We start from the raw sequence: 23,594 nt of genomic DNA on the forward strand, positions 1-23,594 counted from the left end.
ACCGCTGCAGCTTAAAATGGAGCGATCAGAGAACGTTTAACACACTGCCACATTATTTAGTCATCAGTGTAGATTTAAACTCAGAAGCTGATCACAATGATCTGAAAAAAAAATGACATGACTGAGGGCGACTGATGTTTTGTCGTGTTTTCAATTAGGCAAAGATGACTTTGATTTTCAAATTTGTTTCAAATATGTGTCATAATAGATATGAGGATATTCTGCCATCACTGTACGTGTATCGGTTTGATTTGAAATGTCCTTACTGAGTTTATGATAGTATTAAATGTTACAATAAGGGCATACATTTCTCTGCAACAGTGACCTTCTGGCTGGGCTTTTATGCACTTCCCACTAGACACTCCCTATCAAAGGGATCAATACATTTCTCAGCAGCTTCAAAATCACTATTGTCTGGAAATAAATGCACCCCTGATTGTGATTTTGTGGCACTTCATGCTGAAAAGCTGTTTCTGGTATTTTGTGCTCCTGGACACAGAAAGTGTGATACCTGTCGACAAACTAAAATATGTAATATTACCATATACACAAGGGAAGGCCTGTTCAAATCAAATACATGCACACAGTGAGATGACAGCAGGTCCTTTATTTATGGTCGACCATATTTGAAAACAAGTCGCCGTCAGAAATGTCATTTTCCAGATCATCTTGGTCATCTAAGTGGTTCAAAGAAACACTGAGGTTTAAATGATTGTGGGTTAAATGTTAGTAACTGACAAAGAAATCAATTATATTCTATTCAATGACGTCTTTCAGTTGCCGAAATGTTTAACAGTTACAGCAGCGCGCGCTCCCGCGAGGTGCGTGCACATGTTGGCAGGAGGGGAGGGGACAAAGAGCCTGAACGCATCATCATCAGTCATCATTGCTAATAAAGATGCCGTCGTCACAAAAGGCAAACGGAAGTAGTCCTTAAAAACTGGTGAGATTAACATGTTTTGTTTTTGCGTTACATTGATTAAAAATTGAAATATGTAATATTGATAGTGTAGAGAAGATAAACTGTGTTCTAGCTTTGTGCAATATCTCATTCTTATCCAGTTTTCAGTTATTTTATCTTAATTTGTTGAACATCTTATCCATGTTTGTTCCAAGCCTCGTACATTCATACAGTTCATTAATAAACTCATCTGTCTTCACAACCCTCATGTCATTACTCTGCTACACACCGTGGAGCCATGTTCACATGAACATGCATGAGATCAGCAACAATAAATCATGGTCTTGCGTTGCTGCAGCTCTTACCAACAGCAACAGTGGATATTTTAGTTAGAAAATGTTAATATCACCACTTGAAATCAAAATGGGCTGCCGAGTCCAACTGATGATACGCGGTATGGAAACCAGTTTCCTTTCTTGTCCACATTTCACAAGATGGCCACCTTATGCTTCTATTGTGTTTCTTTTTTTTTTCCAATCTGAATATCCTGAAAATCACAAATGTTGATATTAGAGTGTTGACACATCAACAAACTCATGTACAACATAGATGAAGTTTCAACTTTGGAAGGCACCAACTAACCCTTCAAGAGGTGAGCTGATGGTGAGGCTGTGTTATATGTTCAGTAAAACATAAACATGTCACATATGTTTTTTTTTTTTTTTTAATAGAACCAATAAAGCAGGCACAAACCAAAACGTTCAGTTCAGAGCCATACAAACGCACTCATTAAATAAATACAATATAAACAACCTCCAACTGTATCTATCCCTGCTTACAATATTGCCTGAGAGATATTTAAGTTTCAGGTTCACATCAAGTCAGAGCCCAAACATTAAAATAAAAAAGTGCAGCGTTTCTCCTCCCCTCTTACTCGCTCGTGCTAGAAAAGATCATACTCTCGAGATTAAGAGTCACATTATTCATGCAAATGTGAATATACTCTGCTACGGCCATCCTTCCATTGAGTAAATCTTGCTTGTAGGAGTCGCAACAGCTTCACAGCTCCAGTTATACAATCATTCAGAGGTTTCCAAGGCGTGATCAAGTTGGCAGCAAGAAACTTTCTAAGCTCCAAATGTTCGTGCGTCGAGAACCACAGACAGGCAGTGCTACTTGCCACCGTCTCTAGAAAATGTGTGGCAGTGACAATTTCACCTGAAATACCTGAAATAAAGTTACTTTGTGGTAGAACCTTTGCTGGTAGAATCACAAATGATGGACCATGTTTACCACTTCACTCGTTGTTGGTCATGAGAATAATCACCAAGGAAACACAGAACATGCCGTGGAGATTAAGGCTGATTATATTTACATTTATAATGTAAATATGAACAGAATTATAATTTATATTGACGTGATAAATTAATGACTTTGGCAAAGTTTGTGGACTCTAGAACTGAAATGACCAACAGAGGGCGCTCTATGTCAGAATACGAGCCACTTGGGCTCGGACCTCCCCATCCGGGTGTGAGAGCAACTGAAGCAGCCTGCTGTGAAGCTGGGAGGACTCGTCCAGCATGACCCGGAAGAGACTGTCCTGCTTCCGCCTCAGTTCATCAGCCACCTGGGCAGACGGCCTCCAGGCCTTCAAGTTCCCCGCAAACATCAGGAGACGCAGAAGAACAGCGGAAGCCGTCCGTTCATCAAAGAGGAGAACAACAGAGGCCGGTGCCTACCGCAGCACAAAGGACAACACAACATGTGTATTCAACTAAATTACATAACAAACAAACAAAAAACGTGACTAATCAGCATAGATTTTGATTTATTTTTCTCCTTACCTGAGATTCAACAATGTCATCCATCATATCAGGATTAGATGACAAATTAACAAGCACCTTCAAAGCCTGGACCTGAAACACAAATTATATTCAATGCTCCACCAATACGCTGAACTTCAAAAGTACATACAATATTGAAATGGCTCAAGGTGAAGCAAATTACACATCTTTAAACAAATATATAGACAAGAAAGAACAGAACAAAGAACAGTAAACCCACCTGTAAAGTTCCGTTGCTGACTACTAGAAGAGAGAGTAACAGTTTAATGGATCCCTTTAGCAGGTGCTGATGCTTATCTGTGACTGAAAGGTTTGTCAGCAGTCTGAGAGCTGCTAGCTGCAGCTCAGAATTCACTGGCGAGATCTCAATGAGCTCCAGCACTTGTGGAATATAAACCTGGAAGACAAGGACGCTCTTTCATTCTAAAAACTGGACATCATATAAGGGTTAAAAGAAAACATGTTCATCAAGGTATTGTATGTGTTTTGCTATATAATGGCAGCACACCTTGATGTTTTCCTGGTTTGCGATGTTCATACAGAGATTATTTAAAGTGTTTAGAGTGTGCACTCGAACTTCTGGCTTGGGATCGGCGAGGAAACCAGCAATGATGGGAATCCCATCAAATTCCCGGATGAGATTCTGAAACAGCCATGAACATTTTTTGAAAAACAAAATAATAAAGCTATGGTTTGGGGGAGATCAAAAGATTCATCAGTTTGCAAGAATACATGACAGACAAACCTGATTCACAGTAAAAGCTGCAGCATTTCCCAGCGTGAGCAGAATCTGACATCTTTCAGATGGAGTGGTGCTTGTCTGAAGACACGACAGCAATATCTTCAGGTGTCTTGGCTCCAGTGTGCCTGCAGACCCTTGAATGATTTTTTCTAAAACCCATAAAACAAACAAACTTTTGGCAATATGAGACAAACAATGTGAGTATTTAGATATATTTAGATTAACCATTGTATTTTATTGTTGAGGATATTTTGTGGAATCATCTCGCTACATATTGACATTTGTGAGAATATTTTAAGTGCGTATTTACGAGCTGCATTACCTGATGCAATATCAGCGCGGGGAGAGACAACGTCCAGTCCGGACACTTTGGCCAGCAAGCTGCCCCTCTGTAGAGGGGAGTCCGCCTTCCCAGCACCGGGTGCTTCACTGGCGACACTTTTCTTGTTTCTTCTGAAGCTGATGAGTTTGTATATCCCATACGAGGCTCCAGCTCCGGCAACTATTCCAAGCAAGGCCTTCATGTTGCCGACCTTAGAAGTCAGACTGCCATCGCCCATGTTTCCAGCAATGTTTTTAGCTAAGCTGATAGCTAGTTAGCTAGATGACGTAAAGCTCGTAAACGAAGTCAAATATGTCGATTCATAGGTTAACAGATTTTCTTTCATGGGCACTTGCTACACATGCAGCTTTACACACACTGGTTTAGGAAGTTCCATCATCCCGAAGTCTAAAGTTTAACATCATGCCACAGTTGTCATCACTGCTCAAGTCTGTTGTTCCGGGGAGAAACGGCCGAGAGTGCCTATTGAGTACATGTTATCCAATCACTGACGAGAATCCTCCTACCTGGCAAAAACAAGCTGTGCGATTGGATGTGCTGCGCACACGTTCAAGCACGGCTTCACAGAGATGCTAATATTCCGACCTACTTATGACACTTAAAAAAATTAAATAAGTATCATAAGTATTTGAGTTAATTATTTGCAGCTAATATTTAGCACCCGTGTTTCTTTTGGTACGTGATCAGCGCAATTGTAAGCCGTCAATAACAATGCAATCCACTGAGCTATATTACAAATATTACAGCATAATAATTAGAACGCAATTTTATATATATATATATATATATATATATATATATATATATATATATATATATATATATATATATATATATATATATATATATATTAAAAATAAAAAAATAAAAAAAATCCAAATTCACAGGCAGAAACCCACATCGTAGATAATATTTATTGTTCTTTTTCGGAACATTCACAACAAAAAAATGTACCAAAGAACACATGAACACATTTTTATTTTACACCCGGCCATCCATTTTCTAGACTGGCTTCCTCCTGCACTCAGAGTTGCGAGGCTCTGCTGGAGCCTAGTCCAGCAAAAATCATTGTTTCTTATACCGGCAAAGGAAGTCGAAATTGAAGAATGTAACCCCCCCCCATTCGATGTCTGTCAATTAACCTTGTCGCCATCAGTTTCTCACTTTAATCTAACATCAAAGTCAAACTTAATTGGACGTTTAGGTACTGTTATCACGCTATATCAAATAATATATACACGTTTGTTTTGTTTTGTTTTTTACGTTTGTAACGATACGATCTTATTATGAAAACCTTCATTAACAAATCGTCGTTTAGGTAGCACTTGTCTCGGTAATTTTACAGTTCTCGTCTTTGCGTGAAATTGCAGCGAATTGCGGCTCTTAATGTCAGAAGCCTCGGGCGTTGTGATACATTCGAAATGTTGTGCATGCTCTGAATCAAGAGGCGGTCTATTTAATGAGCTATGGCAAACACAAAAAATGGCATCGATGCACCAGATATGGAACACTGCCTACCCAAAATATACAAGGCAAGTTGCATAATGCAAATACCAATTTCAAAATGCCAAATCTCTAACCACTAAATCTGAATTTGCTGGGATGAAAAAAAATGTTTGCTTCCCCTCTCTGCCACTGCAGACCGCGTTGGCAGCTTCGTGTCTGTCATGTCCCTCTGACCCAGTGCAGTTTCTGAAAAACACACTCGTGGTTTTCCAGGGACACGACAATCTTCAGAACGTCGACTGGTACGTCGACGCAAAAGCTATGCACTTTACCCATAACGAACACTTGGGGTCGCACTTTTACATTTTTTATTTCATGGCGTTAGTGATGGTCGTGGTGGGAAACCATGTTATTCATTTGATTTCTCCTTGAGGGGACCTTACAATAAGTACAAACTGTAAATACTTAAATATATATCTCACATTTACCACCATGATATTTTCTGATGTCAACATCACAGGTACAAGTTTGTTGCGGAGATAGAAGATATATACATGGATCCGAGCTGTCCGTCGCGGAGAAGTTTTAACTCTGACTTTGACTCTGAAGATATGGCGGTAAGGTTTGCTTCAATCACATCCACACCTTCAAATATTGTTTGAATTAATGGCTCTGCTCTTTTTGTTGTAGATGTCCTATGTCCAGTATGAGAAGGCCAACATCTTTTACACGCAGTACTTGATCAGGTTCTACTTTAGGTAGGTCAGCAGTTTCACACTAACGACCAACTGATTAAGACCAACAACTTTCATAAAGAAAAAAAAAGCAACTTTTCATTTTTGTCTTCTTGGTTGAATGGAGCACTGTTAAACAAAAATTTCTCTCGGGATTAATAAAAGTATTCTGATTAAAACTTGGTTCCTTATTTTGGGTAGCTGTTTTTCTTTTGGTGCACACTTGAGACTGGTAATGCTTTGAATATCGACCCCACCAAAAAAATATTGCTTTGCCAATTTGAAGTCAAGACAGTAGAACACTAAAAATGTTCATACCTTTACTTAAAGTAGATTGTGTAAGAGAAAAACTTGTTTTTCCTCATGGCTGAAGGTGGCAACAGATCCTGTTGAAAAAGGAAATGGTGTCAGTTTAGAAAATTATGTGTAGTCAACATGTTTAAGACAAGATCCATGTGTAACTTAAAACCAGCATGGTGGAAGCGAGTTATCTGACTCTTGCCCCTCTTCTGAAATGCATTTTTCTTCCAACACCTTGATTTTAACAGCTGAATGTGTTGAAAAGCATCATACATGAAGGTTTCCTACCATTGAAAAGTTGGTTTCCCTCTCATGACCATTCAAATCCATCAGGGAGTTTGGGTTAGAGCTCTCCTGTCATTCTTCGGCCTTGAATTAGGTTTCCAACAGGATGCCCCAGTTCTTTCTTGCCACATCAGCCAAGGATCTCCCCCACTGAGTCCCTTCTTGACTTCGTAGTGAACAGGTTTTCTGGGGAGGCTGAGGCACCATGGCTTCTCCAAGGAAAGAAAGGACTGTTTTTGCCATCATTTGGCCAATTTCCACCACTTGTAGCGTAGTTAAGGAACTGCGTACCAGGCGGCTGGTAAGCCATGCTGCCAAACCTTTGACCCACGCTATGGGGGTGATTCCAAAATTTGCTGTTTTTCATGAAATTCTGTAGAATGCCAGCGTGAATCGCTCCCACAGAAGCACGATTTAGAGGAAAGCCTCCTCTCTGCTGGTTGAGGAATGAGACCAGCATGTTTCTGGTAGCATCTATGCCTCGAGGTGGAGACCTGCTGGGATTTGCACTCTTGAACCCAAAGCTACTGGACAGCACCCCATTGCCATATAATCTTGAAAAGGCCGTTTGTGAGGATACAGGTGGAGGAAAATAGGGTAGGGCTTTGAAATTTGCATCATCACCCATGACAGGAATGTAGGTTTGAGTTTGAGTCGAATGTTGACCAGCAGAATTTGGAGTCAGTGCGTTGTGAACCCTTGGCTCCTGGTTAGTAGGATCTGGATTTTTTGGAGGAAGCTCTTCAAGGTAGACGTCACGGTTGTTGGTACGCTTTCCATTCATTGTATAGTGGGAGCCAATGGGCTGTTTTCTATTGAGGACTTCATTCTGAGAGTTCTGTGGGCTACTTGACTGAGTATCCCCTTGACTTGTTCTACTCCTTGGTAAAGGATTAGACTCTGAAGAGACAGAACTGTCAGACAGCTGCAGGCGAACTGTTGGAGTCTCATTAACATCCTTGGATTGCTTGCCATTAGTAGGTGGATGCAGCCTAAATGACAGGGTTGGCCTTTCCCTAGGTTTTTTTGGCAAATAGTCTGAAATGTTGAATAGACGTTTTGGTGCACTCACTTGAATACTTCTACTATAGGAGTTAAAAGGTTTGGACCTTGCATCGGCTGAAATCCCTCTGCCCATTTTATCACTTTGGACATCAAGTTCATCTTCCTGTTGCATAGTCGGACCATTTGTGAAAATAGGTTTCGCATCAGAAAAAAGATTGTTGTCAAAACCATCATATGCATCGACATTAAAACCTTCGGCTGCAGATCGAGGGATTGCGTAAGAATAGAGGGGCTGACCCAAGTCTTGTTTGTCATAAAGGCTGGTGGAGATCAGATTTGGAGCCAAGTCCACAGGATCAGAAACGGGGGAGCTTTGACTCGCCGTTTGGTATTTGCCACCTTGCTCGCTCTGTTCAAACAGGGCAGCATTTTGAGGTTCACTGTGTCCCTCATTTTCACTCCCACCATATACAGAGCCACTTTCAGCAGCAGCCCTGTGGACTGCGTCCAGCTGGGCCTGGGCGTATTGACCCTGTGCCTCCTTCGCTATCATCTCCCGTGCAGTTTGAAAGTGTTTAGTCAAGTCACCCCCTGGTATTAAGTAAGAGCTTTTGAGGATTTCAACAAAGTGTTTAAAATCTTTGACAGTTGGAAAACTGACACCCTCCACACGGTTGCTATTTTGGGAGTCCCTTAACAGAAGTTCAAAAGGGTGTCGCTGGCCAGAGTCGTCAGTCTTCTGCACAGAGGAAGCAGAGGGAACACCTGGGATCTCGTCTGCCCTGTATCCTGAGTGTAGCTTGCTCTGCACCATCTCTTCATTGAGGCTAGGAGCAGAACTAGCATCCTCACTGTTTTCATGGTGGACTAGTACTGACTGAGGAAACACAAAGCTCTCAGACCTTGGAGCGTGCACTCCATGGAGTTCATTTGACAACTGTGGACCAGGGACACCTGCACGGCCACTGAAACCGTCACTATCAGAGTAGCTTTGTGCAATGTCATGACCTATCAAAAGATTAAGTAGACATTACATTCAAACAGTTGAGAGTGATCAGGAAAAAAAATCATAAATAGTAGATTCTTACTGTTTTGCAGAGGAAAACAAACGCAGCCCCACAACAGAGTGCAAAACCAAGCAGCCCTTAAAAAAAAAACAATTAAGTTAGAAGTAGAAAATTTAACACAGCATAAATTGATCCAAACACAAGTACTTGATTTTACCTACCAAACTGGGAAGATCATGGCAGTGAGTCTGACCTCAGCAGTCACCAGCAACTAATTCAATTAGAAGCCTAACAAGCTTCTACCATGCTCTGGTGTCTTTCTGCCAGCTTAGGTTCTAGAAACTTCTCAGACTGCTGTCAGAGCTGACCGTGCAACTTGTAATGAGGTGATAGTTTGCAGCTGCTGCTGCTGCTGCTGCAGTTGTGGGCAAATCAACCAATGGTGGTGATGATTGTGGTTCAAAATGGCCATAAGTTTCAGTCGTGTATATGGCTGATTGGAAGATACACTGCGGCAAACACTGGCAATGATCCACACAAATTTAAATAATTTAAAATCATTAACAATGGCAGGAGAGAGTGACACCAGAAATGTGACCCATTAAATTGAAAGTGAAACAAACAGGCCAGGTCATAAGGATATAATGTTACACAGATATTAGCTTTCACACTGAACACATAAGCCCTCAGTCAGTCTGTCCTCTGTGACTGTTTAGGGCTTAAACTAACTCAGCTGACATGAACTTTTGAAAATGTTTTATATGAATATGATTGTTTTATTTTTTGACCCATCTTGTGGAACTAATGGAAGTATTTTTCAGCTTTTGACTGTGTCCCTCAGGGGTTGCTACAGCAAATTGATTTACATGTTTAGTTTGGGATAGATTTTTACATTTGAGGCCATTCCTGGTGCAACCAATGCATTTATCTGGATTTGGGACCAGCACAAGGGGGACACTCGAACCTGGGAGTCCCAATACCAGGACAAACAGGGTACCTGAGCCACAGTCACTGTCTACCTCTGTAAATAATTAATGAACTGTCCTCACTGTTACTGACAGGACGTGGAAGCGGTACACTGCAAAGTCGAAGACAATCAAAATTGAGACACTGGTGAACATGAACCTGGCAATGACGCATTACGAGACCAGAATGCAGAAAGTTGGGCTCTGCAAATGGATCAGATGGGTCAGAAGATGCAAGAGGAGACGAGCTGGTGGGTGATGATTTTATTTCTGCATGGCAATGAATGATCTGGTTCTTGCCGTCTTTGACGCTACTCCTGTTAAAGATTTTTAAAAGCCAGAGGAACCTTACCGTCTGCTTTTGAAATGAGTCCATATATGTATCGCTTCTTCCCAACGGTGTACTGTACACTCACTCTGACTCACTCGGTCCGCCTGCACCTTCCAACATCAAAACACTGCCTCTTGGCTCAACTTTTAGAAGTTAGTTTGCCATTTAGAGGAGTCACACTCACATGTGACCAGTGTTGTTATTGCCATTATTCATCCTGATATAAAAGTGACTGATTTTCTGCTTAACCTAGCTGGAATCCAGAAACTAGAAAGACTTGCAAACGCCGGCCGCCTTAAACGCATCTTTGCTGGGTGGTGCGATGTGGCGAGGGACTCGAAAAGGTCCAAAGAGTATTCAAAGGTATAATGTCACAAGCTAAGTAAAAATAAATGAATCAGTTGTTTCCTCGAGCCTCCTTAAACACATTTGTCTTTGTGTGGCAGAAACTGGAACCTGTTGTCATTACTGAAGAGAACGTCCAAAGAATTGAATGGGTCGTGAAACCATTTGAAGGATTGAAAGAATTCCCAGATGCCCTCCTATTAAAGGTAGCGTCAATCACATTTTCTTTCTTCAGCTCGTGAGCCTCATTTGTTCCCACAGAACTTTCCTCCTCTGTTTCTCCCAGCAGCCAGTGATGAGATCATGTGTGTTGCGTAAGACTTACTGTAACGGGAGCGCCGCTGTAAACACACAGTTCTTTTTTTTAAGGTCCTTTGATTAATGGAATTGGCTGCTCATTATAGTTAAATGTACCCGTGACCCTCCACCACACACATTAGTTTACAGAGTAACTCCCAGGAACTCTTTGTTACTTTTCACCCCATTTACAGCAGTTTGGTAGGTGTTATGTAATCATTGCAGTCTTTCATAGCTGTGGCCTTGTAGTTAGAAAGAATGCCAAAGAAAACTCAGTCAACACCTTTCTGGCTGTTTACACTAACAGGTTGCAGCCCCTGCTTGTTTTGAACTCGTATGTGCTTGGCAAAAGCAGCGCAGCTTTGCCTCCACTTGCGGTGGCTAGACAGCCTGTGCATGACTATGTTTGGAGAAGGAAAACGATGGCAGGAGATCCTGCGCCCTTGTGGCTGGCCAAACATCTTCAAGATGGCAGCTGCTTATGATGCATTAGAGTACAAGTTGTGTATCAAGTGATCAGTGTGACATCCCAAACCTGATGGAGTGTGTATTTGTCTAGTTGTTTCATTCCATTTGGACATTCAACTTAAATTTTATAGAAAAACTTTAATTGATTCTGCACATTTTTGGACGTTTTTCATAATTGTAGAATAGCATGGAATAATATATCATTTTCATCTATATGTATATATGTGCATTTTGCAGTCAGGCATTATCCTGCACACAGGGTGAAGAAGGTTGGCAACCAAATATTTATCTAGACAGTGGGACATTATTGGAGTCACGTCAGAAAACCCACACATGCAAAACCAAGATGTGAAAACCTCAAAGTTAGAACCGAACTTGCAACATTACTGACAACGTCATTGTTAAAACACGATAAACAATAGCAAGGGCATTGATTGCTATGACAAAATGATCACATTTCCTCTGCAGATCTTCAAATACCTCCAGTTACGGGACTGGCTCACTTGTGCTGACGTCTGTTGCGAGTGGAAAGCTATCATCCAGTCAGGCTCACTGTGGAGTGAGGTCTGAACACACACATTTTCTTTATCTAATCATAAATGCTCTCAATGTGAGACGGAATGGCGAGCGCTGACTTTGCCATGACGTGTCTCTGAAAGATCAACTTCTCTTTGGAGAAAGACTGGATCACCGACAGCACAGCAGTCAAAATCCTGCGCAACTATCGGCCTTTTGTGATTAATCTCAACCTACGAGGCTGCTCACTGCTCAGCTGGCCCAGCTTGAAATACATCTGTGAGTAATACATGATATGTTTATCCATGTTACTTCCAGGGAAATGATTTGTCAAAATTTCCAAAACTTTTTTATTTGGTCAAAATTGCAAACATTTATACAACCCAGAGAATATGTTTTATTCTTCCTATCTGATACAGACTGTTTAGTAGAAAGACAAAGAGGGACATTGTGAATTAAAGCTGAGGTGAAATGTTCATGGAAGTCAGGAGAGCCTGAAGATCTGGTATTTCTGCGGCACTCTCAAGTGGCTGGGCTCCAGCTCCTCAACTTCTCCCTGCACCTCCATCGTCGTGCCCCAAAGCTCAGGATCCGTTTGTTCTGCTTCCTCTCGTCCGCGGTTCCTGTCCCTCGGACACTCTCTGTTGTAGGATTGGACGTAGTCCTCCACTCTCTCCCCGGTGTGCTCAAGAGGGGAGCGACACACCAGGCCAGAGTGCCTCACCAACGGGTGCAGACCCAGCCAGTACACCATGTAGTGGATGCTGAGAGGATGCAATTTGAAGAAAACAAATCAAGCAATTAAGCGTCTGGATTAGTTTTAAAAAAAAAACTTTAAAACAGAAAAAGACCAAGATCCTTGAGATGAAGAACCCACCTGTAGTCACACATCCAAGGGTTGCCACCCAGGTTCAGATTATAGAGAAAGTAGAGATCTTCGAGAACTCCATGCTGGATGAAGTGCAGACTGTTGTTGGACAAATCCAGCTCATGGAGGTGCAAAAGCCCGGACAGGGAGCCTTTAAAAAGAGTTGGGAGGCAAAGCAGCATCCATTGGTTTTCTGTGCATAATTATATTCATGCAGATGACGGACTGCTGCTGTTTTATGTTCCACAAAAGTAAAACGGGAGTCGTGACATCGGACAGTACACAGGCTGGTGTTTCGCCTGTGGAAAGTGGAGCACTATGACTGCAGACCTTCCAGCTATCATGACCATTAGTGACGCTAATCTTGTAAACACAAACATGGATCAACACCAGCCAGGAATGATAACAAACAGAAGACAGCAGTGGTTGTAATGGGAGAAGAGTTTTTTTTCTTCTCCCTTCCCATAGCGTCAGTGGCCAAACTGATCACTATCATTTCCCTGCGGGCTTAAACAGGCGGTACATACCTGTGTCCATGTGCTCCATGTTGTTATTGCTGACATTTAGGGTCCTCAGGCTTCTGGCTCCCTGGAAGTCTTTGGCTTTAAGATGATTAATTGAATTATAGGACAGATCAATGTGGACGACATCCTCCGGAATGCCTGTGGGCACCTCCGTCAGACCTGAACACAGAGAGGAAGGGCTTATCGAGTGGCCTGCCTCCAAGGCATCCGCTGTTCTAGCTCATCCAAGACATATGCAACTGTGTCTCTTTCCCATGTGATTTTAATGACTACAGTTTTCCTCCATACCAGTCAAAAGAGTCGAGCCAAAATCCACTCAGAAAAAAAAGCATTGGCTTGAAATCTTGTTTCTGTAACTGAAATAGCTGAAATGTTGGTGCAGGGTCATCGCTCAGAGATTTATGCTCTGCTTCCATTGGTAGAATGAAGTGACTGAGAAATCCAAGACAGTTTCCAGCATTTTAAACTTCATGATTTTGCCATTTTTGTAATAGTGATACCTGAATTATTATTTTCTATGCTTTCCAAGTTACTCATTTGATGACTAATGACTGAAGTCCAATCACCTACAAAACTACGTCAATTCTTCAAAACTGTTAAAAGGTTCCATCAGCTCAAGTCGTGCAACTGTGAGATTTAATTACAAGCATGTGAGCTCTCAGTCATAAAACCTTGGATAGTTTTCCTGACCTCTCCGTCACATTGGAAACATGTGCTGGGTGTCTGACAGCACAGTGGGGTTCAGAGCAGGGTGACAGGGACTTCACGGATCGAGGGGAAATCAAAGAGTAGAGCTAGAATGGAGCTTGCCTCTGCTGCTGCAGTCCATCCGCACTTGTGGGAAACGGTAGGTGTGGCAGGTGGTGGTGGCGTCAGGTTTGCTTCTGAAAGGAACGGGCAGCGCAGCGTCCGAAGGGTCCGTCTGGTCTCCCTGCGTGACGCTGCTTGGGTCGAACTCCTTGCAGAGCAACTCGGGGTCCACCTGCTTCAGCTTCCTGCTTCTCAGCCTGATGGGCTCCGCACACCTGCAGAGGGAGACGTTGTGAAGACATTTGTTTCACTTGAAGAGCATGCAACCATCAAGGCTGCTCCAGTTTATTGGAGACCCCACAGATGTGCCTGGCCAACAGTTGCCCCGTAAGCAATGGACAACACTTAACCGCCTCAGGTCAGGCGTAGGACGCTTCGGAGCCTCTATGCTGCCCTGGGCTCTCACAGATAGTGCCCAGTACGAATGTGGGTTCCATTACACACAGTGTACCACACATTGACCAGTTGCTCAAAACATTGGCCTCCAAATGGTGTCCAAGGTCTCATTGACCTTGACAATAACACCCTGGAATGGTTTGCATATAACAGATGACCGTCTGAGGACATACGACAGAAGAACCTGGAGAGGGATCCACCGAGACTGATTGGCCAGGGTTTAACCCAGGGTGGGCAAACTGTTTGACTTGTACGTCTTTATTGAAATTACTCTTATGATGCATCTTCAAGTTGGGTGGGCTGGATTAAAGACCTAAATGAGCAGCATTTGGCCCCCGGGCCGTAGTTTGCCCATGTCTGGTCTTCACCGTCCCATTAGCCCTTGAAACTGTGGCATCAGAGCCACAAATCGCTATTTTTCAAACTCCACCCACTCTGTCTCTCACCTGGCGTGATTCCCCAGGTTGCGGTGGCTCGGCACCTGAAGGGTGCGCACCAGGCTCTCCATCTGGCACTCGCAGTTCCAGGGGTTATCATAAAGACGGAGGTATGCGAGGCTGCGCATGGGGATGAGCGCCTCCTCGCTGAGTGTCCCCAGGCGGTTGTGCTGCAGCAGCAGTGTGGTGAGGTGTGTCAGGCCCTGGAAGGCCCCCTCTTCCACCAGAGAGATCTGGTTCTGCTGCAGGTCCAGACTGGTTAAACTCTCGTATCCAGAGAAGGTTCCATCGCGGAGGATTTTGATGCGGTTCCGTGCCAGGAGGAGATGCTTGGGAGGCTTGGACCACGTGTGTGCCGTTGGGACGGAGGCGAGGCGCTTGTCCTGGCAGTCGACGAAGACCTCTCGAGACTCCGTGGACTCAGAGCAGTCAGCCGCGGCGAGCTTGGAGGGTCCCGACCTGCCGTGACGGCCCACGCCCCTCACCCTGGTGGTGGAGAGAGCCAGGAATGAAACTGTGTCCCTCACGTACCGGGGCTTTGAAAGTGCAGGCGTGCAACGTAAAAAAGCTCACCTGTCCCTCGTGAGTTTGTGCCTGGCCCCCCTGAGGCCTCTGCCCTTCCCCGGCCTCTTTGTGTCTGTGGGCTGGAGCAGGAGGAGCAGCAGGGAGGCTGCGAGGAGCCAGCACCTTGGACGCATCCTGAGCGGGTGTCTCTCTCCAACAACAAGAGCTGGAGCTCAAAGGCGGTGTCGCGGATGAAAAAAAACTCTTGAAAACAGAAGCAGTGGGTCAAAGGTGAATTGCGTTACCGCTGACGGAACACAGCTGCTGGGAAACAGTATGGAAAACAAAAAAAAGATCTGAGGTCGCTCATTATGTAAGCGATAGAGAAGGTACTGGAATGTATATACAGCTTTAAACACTGACAGGATGCTTTGCGTCATTGCTCATGTAGCTCCTGAAACTTTTAATGTGTAAGAAATGAGCACTATAGATCAACTGGTCTGATTAATCTGCTCTTTGATTTTTATATTTTTTGTCTCAGGTGAATGCAAGAACCTCCAGGAGCTGAATTTGTCACAGTGTGACAATGTTACAGTAAGTAAAACATGTGGATGACTAGAGATCATGGACCAACATGGACCCTAAATATCCATGTCTCTCTCGCTCTCTCTCACACACACACACACACACATTGACAAGAAGTTAATGTTAATACAACTGCAAATAATCAGTCTGTTTTTATCAGAATTCTTACACGTCACAAATATTGTTGTGTTAAATTCACATTCTGTGTTTTTCATTGAACAGTTTATTAAAAAAAAAAAAAAAAAAGTTGAATTGTCTACTGTAGATAATGCAGTTACATTGTGCTGCCTGCTTCCACCAAAGTTGCTCGGTTTAAATGTTGAACAGGACCTGATGATGCAGAATATTGTGGACGGCTGCGCCGGCCTGCTCTACCTGAACCTCTCCTGCACACTCATCACAGACGTCACCATCAGAGAACTCTCCAGGTGAACCCCTGGTTGTGGTCAGAAGGTGTTATGTTTTAATGTTCTCTCCTAACAGCCTCACACGAACCCTCTGCAAAAACAACATCAAAATTCCACTATGGTTGTTGTCTTCTTGGCTCACGTCCTTTTTCCCCTCAGCTGTTTATTTGTTCATTGTGCAACTGAGGTCCCGGGTGGCTGTTTTTGGTTCTTTTGTGGGCTTTTTTTTTTTTAACAATACACAGTTGTTCAGTTCTCAGTACTAAGGCAGATGTGAAACTTGAGGGTATTTATACCCATTAAGGCTCTTCACTGGGTCAGAGTTGTGAAGGTTCACAACTAAACTCATCATACAATCATTTTGAATGTTTCCCTTTTCTACTCAGACTGATTTTATGTCTTAATGGAGATATAAGCATTTTTGTAGCGTGTGTAAAACTTGTTGAACAACACATTTTCAGTTTCACAAAAACCAAAACACAAAAGCTTGACTGACTGATGACTACTATGACGCAGGAGCTGTATCAACCTCCAGTACCTGAGCCTGGCCTACTGCTACAGAGTGTCAGAGAAGGGACTGACCTACCTGAACACAGGGAAGGGCTGCCGCAATCTCATCCACCTCGACCTCTCCGGGTGCAATCAGGTGGGTGCACTTCTCCTCCGTCACTCCACTCAGCTTCAGCTACAGTCCCGACTCGGAACTTCTGCGGGTAAATCCACTCTCTCCTCTCTCTCTGCTTCCCAAGTGTCCTCTCTTGCTCTTGGCTGAGCGACTGAGCTCAGCTCCAAGGGAGGAGAGGAGTAAGAAAGGCAGCTGGGGAGGGTTTTCCATTTTACACGCCCACTCCGCTCACCGTGCGCACTGCTCCATACCATAGCACATGTGCACCACAGCGCACCTTCCTCTGGGAATGTGTCTTGGTTGGATTCCAGATATATGGTTTCACTTTATGGGGGCCCTGAAATAATGAAAAACAAGTAACATCAACAAGCCCCGTCTCTCCCCTTCCCTTCTGTCTTCCATCTAGATCACAGTCAGCAGCTTCAAATGCATTTCAGATGCCTGTCGGTCGCTCAGAGAGATTGTGATCAATGACATGCCTACACTGTCAGATGAGTGTCTCTCAGTAAGTTGGACCATCTCTGATGATGAACTGCTTTCTCTCAAAATCCCACCACTGACATGTTTGGGGGGGGGGGGGGGGTATTTAGCAGAATATGAAAAGAATGTGCTCTGTCTGTCCATACATGTACTCAATCTACACGCACTACACGCACTGCACACATGGCAGCCAAGCAGAGTCTCCTCTCGTCTTCCAGACACTTATTGCCAGATGCCACTCGCTCACCTCCCTCTCCCTCATGGAGACTCCTTTTCTGTCCGACGTCTCCTGGAACGCAATCGCAGGGGTGGCCAAACTGAAATCCTTCAGCACCAGGGGTGAGATAACTTTGCATTATGCAGCATTGTTTTTGTTTTTTTTCCCCACACTTCATATTAGAAAATTCAACTCTCATGTATGTCTTGGTGGCTTTAGGGAACTACCAAGTGTCAGACGACGGCTGGATGTCTCTCTGCCTGAGCTCCCGAGGTCTCCGTACACTCCACATCCCAGACTGCCCCAAACTGACCAACTCCAGCCTGCGAGTCATGGCCAACCTCAAGGGCCTGCAGCACCTGGACATCTCCTATTGTTCCAAGTTTGTGTACTCGCTGATTCTGTCATTTTAGATTCGGTGATCTTTTTTTATTGCACTGTGTGATGGGCTACCGCTAGACCAGCTCAGTTGTCTCAGTGGTAGAGTGTCCACCCTGAGACGGGTAGGTTGTGGGGTCAATCCCCGGGAATATGATCCTGCGGGATGTGACAATCCCTGGGACTTTAACTTTTTTCTCCCTCTGTCTACCAGGGTGGGGGATTTTGGGATACAGTACCTGACTAAAGGTCTGGCCTCCACCAAACTGATGGAGCTCAATCTCAGTCACTGCAGTAACATCAATGACTCATCCGTCATGAAAATCACACAAAGGTGCGTGAGAACATCAAATCATTCTAATGTGGTTCACCGAGCTGATGTGTGGTTGCTTGGAGCTGCAGATGACTGGATGAACATTTTGTTCAGGTGCAAACTGGCCTATCTCAATTTGAGTTACTGTGAGAAACTGACCAGCGCGTGTCTGGAGTGGATTGCCGGCAGCTCTATCCGCACCCTCGACCTCAGTGGGTGCAACATAGGGGATGAGGTACAGCTTGAGTACCTGGTTCTTGACCACACCGCCGTCTGCATGAGGAAGCTTGGCGTGTGACACACTGTCTTGTGTTTCAGGGGCTGGCGGCTATGGAAGGGACTCGCCTGAAAAAGCTTGTTCTTGCCGAGTGTATTGAAATCACAAATAATGGAATAGAGGTAGATTTGGCTTTTTAATGCTCATTAAAGGCTTAGTGCTTTAATTCTAATGACTGCTAGTATTAACAAAGACAAAAATATTCATATTGCTCCTCCACTTATCAACCAGCATGTTATCCGCCCCCCCCCCACCCCACCCTCCCATCTCTATATGTTTTCACAATTCAGAGTCTGTGCAAGAATGTACGAGAGCTGGAGTATGTTGACATCTCTTATTGCATGGGTCTGTCAGACATGGCCATCAGAGCCATCTCCTTCTACTGCAGAGGGCTGATCACGCTGCGGATGGGCGGCTGCTCACAGGTACGGCCAGTCTCTCTGCTACGACGACATCACTTTGCACAGTAGACTTTCTAATTCTCTGGCCCCGCCTCAGATGACAGACGTGGCAGTTCAGTACCTGACCATCGGCTCCGTGTACCTGCGAGTGCTTGATTTGTCCGGCTGCATTCTTCTCACGGATGATTCCGCCGCATACTTGGTGAGGCTTTGCCCTCCACTCAGCTCCATCACCATGGCCTGCTGCTGCAACATCTCCAAGTAAGACGTGGCAACATTCTGTGGTAAGTCCAAGACTCCTACTGGCCCACCTGTGATAACCTGAGAGCATGTCCTCACACAGGATGGCTGCCTTGACTCTGCAGCCACACGTGGAGTACTGGGAGCACAGCAACGACGACCCCATCTTTTAGTTTGGAAACGAGAGATGGGACAACTGGTTAATCCAATCACAGGACTTGTTCCTAGCAGCGGCAGGTGATCACAGGAACCATCATGCTCAACACGGGTACTCCACGCCTGGGACACCACTTGAACATAGTGGTTTCCATAATGCTCCACAGTGATCATTGTCACAAGCATCTGCAAACCCATAAAACTCAGAAGGCTGCAATTCACGCAACTAAAAAGGTTGATTAGAAAATGTTTTAAACCAGTTCTTTATTTGTGTATATAATTCGCTTATTTTTTGTGGAGCGTCCCAGATAGTCTGAGATCGTAAGAGTGACTCCAACAATCAGAAGAGGTTGACCACAAAACATCTGTTAGCTGCTAACTGGACTACCAGATTAAAAAAACTATTGTGTGGCCGTACCTTTAACAAATGTCACCGTCTTATTGCTTAAAACAAAGAAAAAAAAGCACTTTAATGTGAAATGTTTTTGGTGGAAGATAAAGATGCACTGGCTGCACTGCTAGAAGAAAAACATTTATATAATGTCACATTTCTGCTCGAATTTGATATAATTATTTTTATTTACATGTCATACAGAAAATTTGCAATAGTATACCATTAAAAAAAGATAAATTAATATTAACATTCATAACCACTGACAGGTTTGCACAACACAATCTGACACCGTTTTCTATCCAAACTATACATACAAGGATTTCTATTATGAGGGTCAAATACAACAGACGATACGTTATCGTCTATTACTTTTGAGTGCAGTGCAACCTGAGCGCACACACACACAGTGGTGAGGAACGACAGGCCATGAATGGCTTCATACATCAGTGCAGCGCCCCGAGCAGCAACATAACCCACCACGTTGTTCTCCTGTCAGTCACAACTCAGCCGCCGCCCAGCTTCAGGGTCTCGAACCAACTCTGTGTCTTCAACGTGACGGAGCCTCGGTCCGCCCGAGCTCTCACCCGCCGTTCCACCGGACACTCTCCATTCATGTAGCCTGGAGGAAACACCAGTGTGTGAGGACACAATGTTCTGTGTGAATCAACACGTTGGGGCCACGTTGGGGCCACGGTGGGGCGAGGGGGGCGGGAGTGCTGCAACGAGGAACAATTGGCTCACCAGTGACAGTCGTCTGGCCTCGGGCTGCGTTTGTCTGGGCTCCGTGCAGAACCACCTCCGGGCTGAGATTCACAGACGCTCCACTCAGCTCCACGGCAGCTTGCAGCGAGGAGGGAACGCGCACGCACACCGCTCCTACGTACGAGGGACTAATTAGGGAACAACACAAGCGAGGACGAAGCTTTTGGTGCTGTTTTACCCTCTCCAGTGTGGATTTCCGCGCTGGCTCCGTCCCCGATGTAGGCGTCGATGCTTCCGCTGTGTGACGAAATATTCAGGAAACTATTCGAGCCATCTGCCAAAGCAAAGACAGCCTCAAGACGCTGTTGTCAGACAGTGATAGATTCCATACATGGCTCACTGTGATCAGAATCAGCTTACCAATGACGGTGTCTCCTGATGTGTTCTTCACGGTGGCGTCACCTTTTATGAAAAGAACAGGCTCGAGTTAAAACAAGTTGTCAGACTTTGTGAAATTACTGGAAGGCATAGTGCACATTTATAAGACTGCAAAAGCGTGATGTCCAGGCCTGCAGCACGCCAGTTAACAAGATAATTGATTCCACGTCTTTTACAGGACAGGCTCAGATGTGTCGGGAAGACGTTCAAACTCAAAGTGGGTGACTCATTGTGTCTTTGTACAGTGTGCGTGTGGGAGTTTTCCACCTCGGAGAGTTCTGTCTTCTTTACGACTTCTTTTTTTAGACTTTCACAGAAAACAAACAACATTCAAAGATTTTTTGATGAATTGAAAACACATTGCAGTTAAACCATTACAGTTGCTTGGAGCAGAACCCAGGATTCCTCACGTACTAAAGTCCTGCTTTGCCGAAGGGCTGCACAAAATTACCAATGCCAAAGGCCCATAAAGGGACATATAATTAAACATTCGATAAGGTTGTCCTGAAAAGCATCCAAATCAAAATAAAAGTAACTTAAAATTGAAAAACACTAAAGAGCCTCCTGGAGAAGCCACTACTTCAGGTGGAGTAAAGTCACAGCTTGTAGCTTACAGGTTGTAAAATGATTGAAAGTTGAAGAGCAGACTGTGATTCTGTTCACCTCAGGCTCCTCCTGCCTTCTTGTTACTGGACCGATGGTCTCACACATTACGGACACAAACTCATTTCTGTGAAGATGCACAATCTGTGCTCCTGCTACTCACCGTGCACATTCCCCAGTTCAACCTTGCCAGTGCATGAGGTCACACAGCTGGAAGCAGCATAGATGGCTTTCACCTTCAGAGGGCCGTGCTCGGTTGAAACGTTCATCGTGGTGCCCTGGAGTTTCATGACATCCACTGACTGCAAACATATACACAAGTCACATAAAATCTAAGTTTAGACCTCAGTGCTGAGACCAAGTTGATGGAAAGTTGATACTTGAGGCAATGCTGCCCCCTAGTTTTCCTGTAATGGTGCACTTACACCATCTCCACTTGTGACAATGTCCACATTGCCATGAATGGTGCCCAGACCTCTGACATGTCCTCCTCCGCTGGACCTCACCTCTATCTGGTGACCCTGCCAGAGCCAGTGAGAGGAAAACACCTGAGAAATGCCAGCATGAAACGAGATCCTACAGCAGTTTCAAAGGGAATTTGCAACAGCAGACACTGTTATACTTTTTCCTACAGTAAAACACTGGCATGGAATACGCAGATGTGCTACTGTGAAAAAATAATGGTAAAACCCTTTTTATTTTATTTATTTTTTTTACAAATTGTAAAATTGTGTTTTGATGGCCACAACCTGCAGCGCCAGTGCATCATTATTATTATTATTGCCTTTTTTTTTTGAGTTTACAAAAGCAACACAATGTAGTTTTTGACTTTACAAAGATATATCTCCATATAAATTCCATTTATTTACATGCAACAAGAGAAATTAGTGACCCTGCCACTAATAGTTTGATAGCCGTTGCAGGACTATCATGATGGTGATCATTTTGATCACCAAACACACCTAGCGTTACAGAAAAACTTCAACCTCAACATCATCACAACTAACAACACCAGGCATTTTGTGTCTAACTAGTCTCTGCTTACGAATGACACATGCGCCCTACCTTGATAGAGTGCAGCAGACATTCACCCTCCTCGATCTGCACCTTGCACACGTCACACTCCATCTTCCTCACTTGCACGTTACCTTTTCCTTGAGCAGTGACAAAGACATCTGGCCAAAGCAAAGTTATATTGTTACAGGCAGCCGTTGAGACGTTGCTTTGCCAACACTGTTCAAGCGCTTGTCATTCTCCTCACCGCTTTTGATGGGCGCAGTCACATCAATGGAAAAGTTGCCGGGAAGCTTCTCGGCGGAGATGAGCAGCTCTTTGCTCCGATCGTCGTAGCGGACGTCCAGGTGTCCGTCCAGCCCGACCTCCTGCTCGGGGTCGGCGCCGTGCACCGCGACGAAGGCTCGGTCGGCCTCCGGGAAGGAGTGCGGGTCCAGCGGGCGGATGGAGATACTGCAGCGTGCTGCCAGCCGCGCGCGCACCACGCAGAAGGGGTCCACGTGCAGCGCCCACCGCCGCACGGGCTGCTCGTGGTCTCCGCGCGCGGAGAAGCGGCGGAGCGCATGTAGAGGGCACCCAGGGGTGGTGGTGCTGGTGGTTGTGGGTGTCTTGGTGCTGCCGACCGTGAAGGATCCCCGGCGAAGGAGACCCACACAGCCGCGCAGACCGGAAGAGCTTCGGAACATCAGTACCACCGAGCCGCAAAACTAGTATTTTACTATACAGTTACTTACTGCAACATTATAATATCAAGTATACACTTGCACACGCTGTCATTGTGTCAAAAACACCGAGGAACCGGCGTCTCCAAGTCTGTTTCGCCTCACCGCTTCTGTGACCGCTGTGTCCTTTCAGAATAAAAGCATGAACAACCTATGCCTTCAATATCCGATAGTGTTCAGCTGCAGGCTCGGCCAAAGCAAACGAGCACTGAGAGTCTTTGAGTTGAAAGTGCGATTCAGCTGCGATCTAGAGCCGCCTCGTTTTCGGCAACTTAACACAAACCGGATGTTGACTCTTGTGTAAATCTAGTACCGCCCCTCTGTACTCTTTACCCAATAAGAAGCGCCCCTTCATCGAGGATGTTCACGTCATCCCCGCAAAGGCTGCCGGGAATTAGATTTCTGGCCCGTACATTTCGTGTTCTGCATGTTTTAAGAGCACAGGGAGCTATACACAGCTGTTTTTATTTCAGATTCTTTAATGTTATGTGTAAAAACATTCCAAGCATCGCGTTCAACAATCAAACACTCTCCAACAGAGTCATTTAAAAAGGTCCCTGGCTTCATACCCGTC

At 44.6% G+C, this 23,594-nt stretch overlaps 4 protein-coding genes and 1 long non-coding RNA gene across 6 annotated transcripts; 1 reads left to right on the forward strand and 4 right to left on the reverse strand.

Annotated features, from left to right (window-relative positions):
• Window positions 1-2,250: 2,250 nt before the first annotated feature.
• Window positions 2,251-4,288, reverse strand: armc10 (armadillo repeat containing 10). Its single transcript, XM_076014780.1, has 6 exons — window positions 3,810-4,288; window positions 3,491-3,636; window positions 3,254-3,388; window positions 2,966-3,142; window positions 2,746-2,817; window positions 2,251-2,636 (listed from the first exon to the last, which is right to left on the reverse strand). The coding sequence occupies exons 1-6, from the start codon at window positions 4,045-4,047 to the stop codon at window positions 2,385-2,387; spliced, it is 1,020 nt and encodes a 339-aa protein (XP_075870895.1). The 5' UTR covers window positions 4,048-4,288; the 3' UTR covers window positions 2,251-2,384.
• Window positions 4,289-5,226: 938 nt separating this feature from the next.
• Window positions 5,227-19,229, forward strand: fbxl13 (F-box and leucine-rich repeat protein 13). Its single transcript, XM_076014756.1, has 21 exons — window positions 5,227-5,362; window positions 5,472-5,578; window positions 5,797-5,893; window positions 5,967-6,034; window positions 9,669-9,823; window positions 10,157-10,266; window positions 10,350-10,454; window positions 11,482-11,577; window positions 11,673-11,808; window positions 15,610-15,662; window positions 15,981-16,081; window positions 16,577-16,706; window positions 17,092-17,190; window positions 17,384-17,504; window positions 17,602-17,764; window positions 17,975-18,094; window positions 18,188-18,308; window positions 18,392-18,472; window positions 18,641-18,775; window positions 18,849-19,012; window positions 19,095-19,229. The coding sequence occupies exons 1-21, from the start codon at window positions 5,297-5,299 to the stop codon at window positions 19,162-19,164; spliced, it is 2,298 nt and encodes a 765-aa protein (XP_075870871.1). The 5' UTR covers window positions 5,227-5,296; the 3' UTR covers window positions 19,165-19,229.
• Window positions 6,030-8,975, reverse strand: LOC142880813 (uncharacterized). The gene is made up of 4 exons (XR_012925467.1): window positions 8,829-8,975; window positions 8,689-8,744; window positions 6,599-8,608; window positions 6,030-6,396 (listed from the first exon to the last, which is right to left on the reverse strand). It is a non-coding gene; the product is annotated as an uncharacterized LOC142880813 (long non-coding RNA).
• Window positions 11,866-15,345, reverse strand: LOC142880811 (leucine-rich repeat-containing protein 17-like). Its single transcript, XM_076014757.1, has 6 exons — window positions 15,138-15,345; window positions 14,574-15,050; window positions 13,732-13,946; window positions 12,925-13,080; window positions 12,407-12,548; window positions 11,866-12,293 (listed from the first exon to the last, which is right to left on the reverse strand). Exons 1-6 carry the CDS (start codon window positions 15,260-15,262, stop codon window positions 12,014-12,016), a joined length of 1,395 nt encoding a protein of 464 aa, XP_075870872.1. The 5' UTR covers window positions 15,263-15,345; the 3' UTR covers window positions 11,866-12,013.
• A 367-nt stretch (window positions 19,230-19,596) lies between the features above and the next one.
• Window positions 19,597-23,306, reverse strand: fam185a (family with sequence similarity 185 member A). 2 transcript variants are annotated; one of them, XM_076014759.1, is made up of 9 exons: window positions 22,697-23,306; window positions 22,546-22,663; window positions 22,350-22,459; window positions 21,710-21,805; window positions 21,448-21,586; window positions 20,664-20,705; window positions 20,482-20,577; window positions 20,283-20,417; window positions 19,597-20,160 (listed from the first exon to the last, which is right to left on the reverse strand). In XM_076014759.1, exons 1-9 carry the CDS (start codon window positions 22,982-22,984, stop codon window positions 20,045-20,047), a joined length of 1,140 nt encoding a protein of 379 aa, XP_075870874.1. In that variant the 5' UTR covers window positions 22,985-23,306; the 3' UTR covers window positions 19,597-20,044. The 2 variants fall into 2 exon arrangements, with proteins under 2 accessions (XP_075870874.1, XP_075870873.1); XM_076014758.1 differs by having other exon boundaries at window positions 19,667-20,160; window positions 22,546-23,305.
• Between the last annotated feature and the right edge of the window lie 288 nt (window positions 23,307-23,594).

Source organism: Nelusetta ayraudi, unplaced genomic scaffold (genome assembly GCF_046127955.1).
Source record: "Nelusetta ayraudi isolate G7.1 ecotype Tasmania unplaced genomic scaffold, CSIRO-AGI_Nayr_v1 ptg000173l, whole genome shotgun sequence".
In the NCBI taxonomy this organism is placed as follows: Eukaryota; Metazoa; Chordata; class Actinopteri; order Tetraodontiformes; family Monacanthidae; genus Nelusetta; species Nelusetta ayraudi.